The sequence below is a fragment of the Drosophila hydei genome, unplaced genomic scaffold (genome assembly GCF_003285905.1).
Source record: "Drosophila hydei strain 15085-1641.00,03,60 unplaced genomic scaffold, DhydRS2 tig00000172-arrow-pilon, whole genome shotgun sequence".
NCBI lineage: Eukaryota > Metazoa > Arthropoda > Insecta > Diptera > Drosophilidae > Drosophila > Drosophila hydei.
Window position 1 is genome coordinate 3413969 of NW_022045682.1, and position 10693 is coordinate 3424661.

The window sequence follows — 10693 nt, forward strand, 5'->3', positions numbered from 1 at the left end:
GTTCAACCAAGACTATCGATATACCTATCGATTTTATATATAAAATTAAAAATAATAAAAATAGACTATTTGGTTTTACCCACAAATACAGTGCATATCTACGGGATTGGCAAGCTTCAACGATGTTTGTTCCATTATAATAAAGGTCGCATTAGGAATATCGACGACTTATAGTTATTATATAGATAATTGTAGCCAGTTAGCGCATGTTGGACGCAGTTGGAGAAGGGAAGTTGATCACTCTTTCCATTTTCTGCTGTGAACGTTTGATTGACACATTTTCGCAAATGATTTGGAAGAGAGCCCAAGTATTGACCCACGCTTTTCAGTTTATCGCTGCCGAATTGATTGCCTATGGACACGTGGTTATAGTAGCCAAAGCCGCAAGTGTTGTCATTGTATTGAATATTTATCAGCATTTCGTGTGACCTTTCACGCGTCATATTGTAGAAAGTATCGAGGCCAATGAAATAATCATGAGCATCCATCGATTGTCCATAACCTGATTTCAATTCCAGCCATTTTCGCATCAAGTTGTTATTATTTTGCCTCTGCACAAGTGTCCAGCTGGAGTCGCAGTGTGTGGGCAGTGTATACAAACCTTGTTTAATAGTGTAGCTGCCGTTCACATTCTCCAGGCGCAGACAATTTTGATTTAACTTCAGTGGCTTGGTTTTGGCTCCTTGAATTCTAGCATAATAATCTGCTCTATATGTAGTCTGCCTGAGGGCAGTCCGACAAGTCAGAAGTTTCTCTTGCGATCGACAAAACTTTTGGCTGAGCTGCAATATGTGTTGCTCTTTCCTACGGCTGTCGGCTTGGCAATTCCAAATTTCTGTCTGTGCTTTATCCAGCTGATGTTCTTCCTGCTGGCTAATTGGTGGCAAATCTTGCAGTTCCTCTTCGATATCCTTATGTAAGTCTTGAAATAGCTCTTCCTGTTCTGTTATGCTGTCTTCGAGTTGATCAATGACGGAGAACATCTGTTCGATCTTTGAGTCCCATTGATTTTTATGACTCAAAGCAACGCCAAACAGCAGCCAAGCGACAAATTCCAATCGGATTTTTTGCATATTTTAATTAGTTTTATTTGCTTCTGTTTTTGCCGCACATATATATTGCGCACTCAACAAAAGCATTCAGCTGTCAGAGCGAAACTTTTATACTAATCTTAGCTGCTGTAGAGCAGCTCAACAAAGATGCCTACAATTGAATACCCAGCAGAAAGTTATAGAAGCGAGCAAAGATTAAAGCTAAAGCTTGAATGGCTTTAATATCGAAATAAAATGAGCGATATTTATCGATTATTTGCAAGTGGAGAAAAGGAATCTGATAAAGTTGCTAAACTGAGTAACCAAGAAACTAAGAAAGAGAAGAGAGGGAGATAGAAAGAGAGAGTGAAAGAGAAAGAGAGACAGAGAGTGAAAGAGAAAGAGAGACAGAGAGTGAAAGAGAAAGAGAGACAGAGAGTGAGAGAGAGAGTGTGAGAGAGAGAGAGTGTGAGAGAGAGAGAGTGTGAGAGAGAGAGAGTGTGAAAGAGAGAGAGAGTGAGAGAGAGAGTGTGAGAGAGAGAGTGTGAGAGAGAGAGTGTGAGAGAGAGAGTGTGAGAGAGAGAGTGTGAGAGAGAGAGAGTGTGAGAGAGAGAGTGTGAGAGAGAGAGTGTGAGAGAGAGAGTGTGAGAGAGAGAGAGTGAGAGAGAGAGAGAGTGGGAGAGAGAGAGTGTGAGAGAGAGAGAGTGTGAGAGAGAGTGTGAGAGAGAGAGTGTGAGAGAGAGAGTGTGAGAGAGAGAGAGTGTGAGAGAGAGAGAGTGAGAGAGAGAGAGAGTGTGAGAGAGAGAGTGTGAGAGAGAGAGAGTGTGAGAGAGAGAGTGTGAGAGAGAGAGTGTGGGAGAGAGAGAGTGTGAGAGAGAGAGAGTGTGAGAGAGAGAGAGTGAGAGAGAGAGAGTGTGAGAGAGAGAGTGTGAGAGAGAGAGAGTGTGAGAGAGAGTGTGAGAGAGAGAGAGAGAGGGAGTGTGAGAGAGAGAGAGTGAGAGAGAAAAATTGAGTAGAGAGATTGCTATATAGGGATGTCGGGACAATTTTAATTTTCAAATTTCTAATTAAAGTATATACCCGTTAGAAGTGAATACTGAGTATTATCAGTGTGCATAACTGGTATCACGCCTGTCTGAAAAAGATTCATGCACATATATAATTAATATACGTTTATTAATTCATATTCAAGCGAACATTCAGTTCAAGTTTCAAACCCTTTTAGCAACTATATTTGTATTTATCTGAATCGAGCATAGCTAATCGCGGACGTATCAGCATTTCCACATTTATAAGAGAAACAGGCCAAGTATTCCATTGACTGGGTAATGCATTCAGATTGCTGCAAGATGAAGTTGAATACATGTTTGAATATAATATTATAATATTAAAAGTTTTCCATCTTTTCCATTTATACCTCTCAACGCCCTCATAGCCGTTTCCAATCCACCAGCCGGATGTAGTGCTGGGATCATTGTCGCCCTTGCTATAAATCTTGAATTGTTTGTATAGAGATTTTCCTAAGGCATCGCCAGCATTGCCAACATAATCACCCAATGCTGAGAGCCTGAAGTCCTGATGCTGAGATTGAATTTTGAAACAGCTATAGCGCGCATATTTGGTTTCGCCCGTAATGCTTTTGAGCCTTATATACAGCTCATGAGGTTTGAAATTTGTCAACTCATAAATCTTCTGCAGGCCGATGAAAAAATTGCTGTTGCTGTTGCCAAATCCAAAGTGATAATTTTGAAAGCTTTGATTGAAGTGCAACGTGTCATCAATGCGCCTCTGTATAACAGTCCAGCCAGGTCCGGCCGTGCTGTCGCCTCCGCAAATGCCGTAAGCATAGCCATTAACCTGGTGATCGTCCAGACAGAGTAAAGGCTCGATTCTCAAAAGTTCATCCCTATAAAGCTTTGAGCTTTCTTCAAAAGCTCTGGAGTTAGCTTTCATCTCACGGTACTCTTTCGACAGCTTACGCATGCTCTCAAACTCTGCCGCAGAGTTATCGAAATTAATCGATTCTTGGATTTCATTGAATTCAAGTTCCAATGCTTCGGCCAATTTCTCAGAGCTTTCTATGAGCTCATTATAATGTTTCACTCTCTGCTGTAGCTGCTCAGTACTCAGTGAACTTAATTCGTCTGCAAAATTCTCACTCCTCAGACTTGGACATGCTAGCAATATAAGTCCAAGTACAGTCAAGGCTTTCATTGTTTTTGTTTTAATATTAATACAGTCCAGTTGACTTCGCTGCATGTAAAACTGAACTGTTTTCCTTTATGCAATTATTTGTTTTCAGCTGCTAAAGCTGATAAGAGCTGGTGAGCGACTGAACCTCAATCCGACTTGAAAATACTCAAATTTTATGAGTCTTTAAGCTAGCAACAGCGAGCTCTAGAGCTTATCCAAAATAAATTATGAATTCCTCTGCATTGCTACGAAATTTAAATATACTTCGTCTGATTAGCTAACTATATGCTATAGCTTTACCAACTGTATCAAATAAATATATATATAATCCAGGTCTGAGTAATTGTATTAAGTATTTGCATTCAAGCAATAGCTGATACCTTGTATGACACTTGAATATACCCTGTACAAAGGCAACTTTTTCATACAAATTTTTATATATGCCCCGCAAGCTTTCAAATTAAAATATACAAAGGTTTCTCAGCCAATCTCAGCCAACAATCACAGACACCTTGTATGACACTCAAATATATATAGTATATAATATACTATATATATTGTATAAATATAGTATATAGTATATAAAATATAACATAGTATATAATTTATATATATAAACTATTTATACACCACCGGACGCAGGGGTTACTCAGATGCACACATTCATAAAGCTAATCTCTGTTTATATAAAAATATTCTGGAAATACCAAAGAGTATTCATATATATATTTTATTATATTTATATTTAATTAATTATGTGATTCGCTACGATTGCGTTTTCATACAGCTTTCGGACGTATCATCATTAGGACGGACTTCAGCGAATAATCCAGGTGCCTCCATTTAGCCCAGAATATTCCCGAAAATACAGAACGATAATCAGAATCTGCTATGAGATATTCGCCATTCAAGTTACTGAATATATAAAAATAGAATTACAGAATATAGAATATCGATGATAGTATATATAATGTACCTAAAGCCACATCTATAGTACCACCAACCGCCAGCTAGATCCTGGGCGCAGTTGCCTTCCGAGGCGTCATTGTTGCGATCAAAGGTGCTGAACTTCGCTTTCCAGTTCAGCCTCAGCGCATCCCCAGCATTGCCCGAGTAGGCGCCCAGCTTGTTGAGAGCATAATCCTCCTCTGCGCTGCCTATTTCGAATAGATCGTACCGTGCATACCTGGTCGCGTTCTCAAAGTCTTCCAGCTGTATGTAGAGTTCGTATGGCTCCGAAACTGTGATGCGATGTAGGATTTCCAGGCCCATAAAAAATTCACCTCTCAGACTACCAAATCCCTTTTGGTATTCGGTCCAGTTACGCCTGAAGTTGACGCTACCATCGAGCCGCTGTTGTATCACGATCCAGCCGGGTCCAGCGACTTCTCCATTACACAGTGCCTCAAAAGGCTCAACACCTCGAGGTTTTATTACATGAACATCCGTCGAAGAGCCGAACATCAAGCAGCTCTTTGCCTGGCAGTAGCTGTCGTAGGCCTCAAGCTGAGCTTCAAGTTTTTGAATTTGATTCGCATCGGATTGACTTTTGCCTTCCAGCTCTCGCATTTGCACTTCCTTACTTTCGATGAGAGCTATATAGTTCTGAAGAAGCTTTTCAGTTTCAGTTAGCCGTTGCTTTGCACTTTTCGAATCGTTTCCCAAATGAAAATTTTTCGCCCTCTCAAAGCTCAGCTGTGCTTCCATTTTCTCAATCTTCTCCGCTTGTTCATGGCTTGGCTGCTTTTGTTCACTGATGTTCATTTCCAAGTTCCTTATTTTGGCTAAAAGCAAATTGTTCTGCTTAAGGTATCTCATATTTTCCTGGTTTACTTCTTTCAGTTCACTGCGACAAAACTCATCTAACTTAAGCGAAATTCTTTCATTGGAGTTGCTCATTTCGTTAAACCGATGTGACAAGCTGCCCAGCTCATCTTCAATAACGCCAACAACTTTATTCACTGCCTGCGATATATCAGGTGCTCTCTTCTCGTTACATATAAAGCACCATCCACTAACAGTGAAAATTTCATTTGATATCATATACAATATACATGTCATAAGAAGCTCGGATCTCATGTTGAGGCACTTGCGTATATGAACCGCTCTGCTAGGAAAACAATGCGAAACTGAGATGCGTCTTGCATCAGTCGCAGTGCTCATTCTGCTGAGCATTTCGCATTTCACAACTCAACAAAATATTTCTTTTGATTTTTATTAAGTGAGTAAATAGTGAGAAAATTAAAGTTTGCTTGCAATTCGCAACTTGTTAAAATCTGAAAAACGTTTAATATAGTATCTAAAATATTATTTCTATTTATTTTGTCTCTCCTTGTTGTCCCACTGCCCACAGTTATATCTGCATCTGAAATGCCAGAGCGGGAGGTTCATCGCCTCCAGACTTTTATTTTGTTGTGAAGTGCATAAGTTTAATTAGTTCAACATTTGCTTTATCTTTCCCTTATATAAATTTTTATTAAAGGTCCGATGTTTAAAGTAGGAGGTAGAGGAAGGAGAATATGAGTCATCTGTGATACGTCGATGTTTGAGTTTGTTCAGTTCGCGTACAATGAGTAACGACTGATAGTTGACTGGTTCCAAAAATAATTAGCTGCTTGACTTATGACTGGTTCATTTGTTTGTACTTAAACTCATATCTAAACTATGAGTTTTTACTTATTAGTCTGTAAATTCTGTACAGCTTGGAACTAGAACTAAAAGTAATTGGAGAACTTAAAATATAACTATTAATTTATAGTCATGCTGATAGATTGCCAAAGAACTAGTTCATTTCATGTTTCAAATCTAAATAAAAAGAAAAACTATTTTAACAATTTATTGATTTATATATTTAATTATTTTTCATAAGAATGTTCCAGGAACTTGTGAGCTATAGAACTTTAGAACTAGTTCATTTAGTGATTGGCCAAGAGCATCAATATAAATTGAAACTAGTTGAAAATAAATAGTAGCACTGAAAACTTATTTTTTTTATAAATTGAGAATTCATTTCGGAACTAGTTCTTTTATTTATCTTTCTATGAACTAGTTCAGAACCAAAATATATATATATATTTATAAATATATATGTTCTATACATTCAACTTATGTTCATTTGAGAACTAGTTCATTTAAGAACTAGTTCATAAATTTGTGTAGTTAAAAACAAGAATTGATTCGCTTATCTCCATGCTTTGTTAATGTAGTCCTTTTTAAGGTTCCACTTCAGTTGAAATTTGATGCCCGATTTTGTCAGCTCAAGGCTCAAGCTCAAGGCTCTGGCGATAAAGAATTTGTTGGGCTGTGCAGAGCAATTGAAAAGGTTATCGCATGAACTGCTCATAGTCTACACAAGTCGAACTAAAATCATTCTGAACTACTTTTATTTTCAAGGTTTTCAACCCCGTCCCAGACAGTTAGATTTCCCACAAGTTCAGAGTGTCATTTGCCAAATGTGTTGAGAGTATATTTGAGATTAAAGAGAAGAGGGGCGGAGAGGAAGAGGGAGAGCGCGAGCGAGAGAAAGTGAGGTGAGGTAGGGCAATTGATTGATATTCGAGCCTGCTTCGACTGCTGTTTACCAAAGTGATAACGCGGCTCAGATTATGTTGTGATCCGATCACAACTACAAAGAGTGTGTGCGCGAGTGCGTGCATCATTTTTCACATCACGTGCCACACGCGCCCGGCAAATTGCGACATTTTGCAACACGCGTTTGCAACCTCTTAAATTTCAACAATTGTCGCATCGAGTGCTTACCCTGCTCTACCCTCTGATAACCCCTGACCTCATCATCAAAGCAGCTGCAGCAGCATTTGGCAAGCCATTCACACAGCCAGCCAAATTCTACGTCTTGTCTGCTGCCACAGCCACTCATGTTTCCACACAGCCAGACCAGAACAGAGCCGAGCAGAACTGACTGAAACTAACCCAGCTAGACGAGAGCAGCCCATATCATATTTCTGGCAATTCCTTTTCCTTTTTTGGCAGCTCCGTTGCTGGCTTTCAATGCGGCAATAAATGGAATTAAAATTCCAAATTAGCTTGCTGCAGTTGCAAATAGTCAAAAGCAAAGTCAAAAAATAAAATAAAGTTAAATTTCATGGCATTATGAATTTATGTGCGGCATTTGAAAAGCTTTAGGACTCTAATGCGGTATGATTACTTAAAAAATAATATTAAAGAATTAAACTAAATATTTATTCATGAAAATTAAGAGTTCAGAAGGTCTTGAAATTGCCAAGCTGAGGGTTAGATAAGGTTTAGCTATAAAATAAAGCCACATTTTTTAATGATATAACTTTTCTGATTCAGACACATTTCTACTATAGAATAGATATTAGCTCGTAGAAAACATAGGCAAATATTAAAAGCAAGCCACTGCGCTGCCAAGAGAGGAAGTGTAACTGATAAGAGCAGCTTTGTGAATAAAGTCAAAGGCAGAATCAGGCCATTCTGAAGCTGTGCAAATAAGCGACGGCAATATCTGGCGAATCTGTTGATTTGTCGCTGCCATCGAGGTCAACTACTTCCTCAGAGCTATTTTAGATGCTCAAGTTAAAGCAAATAAGCAGCTCAAGCTCTGCATTAACTAATGTAAAATTACAATTACAATGACCACATTTCCCATTACATTTTTTGCATCGAAAATTTATAAATTTAAAACAAACTACTTTGGCTGAGGTTATATCATTCAAGCAATATTTTTCAATTTAAATACGACTACGAAATAACGTGTCAAGCCAGACTTTTCTGTCTTGGTTAAATGACGCCCCATCATTATTAGCCCACATTAAACCAAGATTTCAAATTTTGAAGAAAATGATATAAATAAACAAAAAGCCCTTTCTAATAGTAACATCTATTAGCAAACATGTCATACAAAACTTTAAAAAAATTATAAAAATTTCCATCTAATTGCCAAATGCAACTGTCACGTTTATCTGTATAGAAAAGCCATGAAACATCTAGCTCTCTCGAGGGTTGTGAGTTGCTGCATAACAGTTTCGAATATCATTTAATCTGCCAAAATCATATTAAATTGCCTTCAGTGGCAACTTGGGCTTCTCTGAATTTGCTATTGTAAAAATATTCTGAGGATTCGTCGAGCAGATTCTGATCTTTAATTAGAGTTATCTTGATGGATTTGCAGTGAATGTTTGCTGCATTTATATAAATTCAGACGATTTGGCAGTAAATAAAATAAAATAAACTGAAATTTAAACTTATTCTTAGACCTTCCTATATATGTAGTAATATAGAGAACATATAGTTAATTTAAGATGATTGGGCAGTAAATGAAATAAAAATATATGAAAATTTAAACTTGATCTTAGATCTTCCAAACATGCAGCTCATATTAATACAGTTATTTATCTGAACCTTAAGTATTACCTAGCAAACACAGAAGCCTTCCTTATATAAGTCTTCAGTTCAATGTTTGCCACAATGATAATCGAAATGAGTTGCATACTTATTACCACAATTTAGCCACCCCATGCCACAACTGTCCAGCACCATCCTCATCCTCGATCTCGCCCTCACCCTTGGTAGCTGTGTCCCTCACCGTGGTCCAAGGCAATCAATGCTCTGCTGATTGCGTTTCGCCGTAGCCGGATTTATGCGTCATTATTTTGTGTAATCCCCTGACCCATGTGAAATAGGGGCAGCCAACACGCAATCGAAGCTGAATTTTACTTAACGGGAAATGCGTTCAAGTGCGAAAAAAAATGAAGAAAAACAAAAACAACTGCACAATTGCTAATGGAAAACTGGGAAAAATCTAGGGTATCGAGGGTTGGAGTGCCCAACTAGCTGAAGTGGACTGCACATTAGCCGCCTGTTTGTCATGGCTGTGACCAGCTGCACCGAATGCCGAATGCGGAATGCCACTGCAGCAGCTCCTACTACCCAAGCGCAACTGACCCCACTCCAACCCCGACCGCATGCAGTCAAATGAAATTTGCAAACAATTGAAATTGAATTTGTGGCACGAATTTGATTTTCGAGCTTGGATTTGGGCATGCAGCAAATGAAGACATTTGACAACTTGATGACCGCGCTACATAGTTGCCGCAGTGGCACGCCCCCACGCGGTGCCTCAAAAAAGTATAAGATGACACGAGGTACAAATCACTCAACAAGTCGACGGCTGCGACGCATAAATGTCTCGCAGCGAAACTGCATTTTAATTGCCCAACAAAATTGAGAGGCGCTTCGCCAACTGACAGGCCATACAGACAGGCCGAAGAAGTGCTAGAGAGACAGTCAGCAAAGCAGGGTATACCAGATACCCTGTGAGGCAGCGAAAGGGGTTAGCTTAGTTGAAGTTTGTGAAAAAACTGATTGACTAACTATGTGACAGACAGACTGATTGCTGGTGAACTAAATGTGTGACAGGCAGACTGATTGCTTGATGAACTGACTGTTTGATTGACCTATTGATTGACTGCATGACGGGTTGACTTACTGATTGACTGACAGATCGACTGACTGAATGACTGATTAATAGATTGACTCACTGACTGATTGACTGACTGACTTGGTTGACTTACTGATTGACTGACCAAATGATTGAGTAACTCACTGACTGAATGTCTGACTTGGTCAACTGATTGACTGAATGCTATGGGTGATTGACTGACTGAATGGCATAGGAAACATGATTGACTGTATCATTGATTGATTGATGACTGAATGGTATGGGTGATTGACTGACTGGTTGATGACTGATTGACTGGCTGATTAACTGACCGATTCGACTAAATGACTTGATTGATTGATTGATTGACTGATTGACTGTTATTATTCCCTCCTAAATAAACACATACCATACCATATATATACATATATATATATTTCTGGTTTCTCACTCATAATCTTCGACGTAAAAAGCAGCCCACTAAACTTTTGCATTTCTACAGGGTATTTAAACAACAAAATGACCACAACGGTCACAATCAGCGTGATTAGCTCGTAAAGCTGCGGCATAAAGTAAAAGGTTTTTGGGGTTTCACAAAAAATTATGAAGTAAACATAGAAGAAAAGAGAAATGAAGAGACTTGAAACTCGGAACTTGGGAATATATCATAGAGCGTTTGCCCCTTGAACAGATGCAGCCCACATGTGTTCCGGGAATGGGAAATGGGACTCGGAATGGGAATGGGTATATGGCATGGATGTGGCGATGGCTATGGTTATGGGTATGGGGGATCAAGCCGCGTGCCGCATATACACGTGTGCCATAAATTTTATGGCATGTTGCATGTAGCATGTTGCATGATGCTTGAGTTTGAGTTTGAGGCCTTTCCGGGTACGTTCTTTGAAGATGTTGTCCAGTCAAAGGTCGTTGCATCATAAAGTCGCGAACATTAATGACGTCTGGACGCTGGCCAGCTACGAATTGAAATAGAACTGAAGAAGAGAGAGGGAGAGGGCGTGGCAGAGACCTCTTAAGCATGCAGAGAGAC

At 39.1% G+C, this 10693-nt stretch overlaps 2 protein-coding genes across 2 annotated transcripts; both read right to left on the reverse strand.

Annotated features, from left to right (window-relative positions):
* Positions 1 to 2252: 2252 nt before the first annotated feature.
* Positions 2253 to 3416, reverse strand: LOC111595861 (fibrinogen-like protein 1). The gene is made up of 2 exons (XM_023309776.2): positions 2449 to 3416; positions 2253 to 2373 (listed from the first exon to the last, which is right to left on the reverse strand). The coding sequence occupies exons 1-2, from the start codon at positions 3288 to 3290 to the stop codon at positions 2253 to 2255; spliced, it is 963 nt and encodes a 320-aa protein (XP_023165544.2). The 5' UTR covers positions 3291 to 3416.
* A 558-nt stretch (positions 3417 to 3974) lies between these two features.
* LOC111595843 (microfibril-associated glycoprotein 4-like) lies at positions 3975 to 5338 on the reverse strand. The gene is made up of 2 exons (XM_023309753.2): positions 4201 to 5338; positions 3975 to 4139 (listed from the first exon to the last, which is right to left on the reverse strand). The coding sequence occupies exons 1-2, from the start codon at positions 5301 to 5303 to the stop codon at positions 4004 to 4006; spliced, it is 1239 nt and encodes a 412-aa protein (XP_023165521.2). The 5' UTR covers positions 5304 to 5338; the 3' UTR covers positions 3975 to 4003.
* Between the last annotated feature and the right edge of the window lie 5355 nt (positions 5339 to 10693).

Bases quoted from the DNA above. Each gene is read 5' to 3' on its own strand.
- LOC111595861 (XM_023309776.2), bottom strand. From the start codon at position 3,290: ATGCAGCGAAGTCAACTGGACTGTATTAATATTAAAACAAAAACAATG. The intron at 2,374-2,448 runs GTATAAATGGAA...TTCATCTTGCAG, and splicing joins GGCTATGAGGGCGTTGAGAG to CAATCTGAATGCATTACCCA.
- LOC111595843 (XM_023309753.2), bottom strand. From the start codon at position 5,303: ATGAGATCCGAGCTTCTTATGACATGTATATTGTATATGATATCAAAT. The intron at 4,140-4,200 runs GTACATTATATA...TTATATATTCAG, and splicing joins TACTATAGATGTGGCTTTAG to TAACTTGAATGGCGAATATC.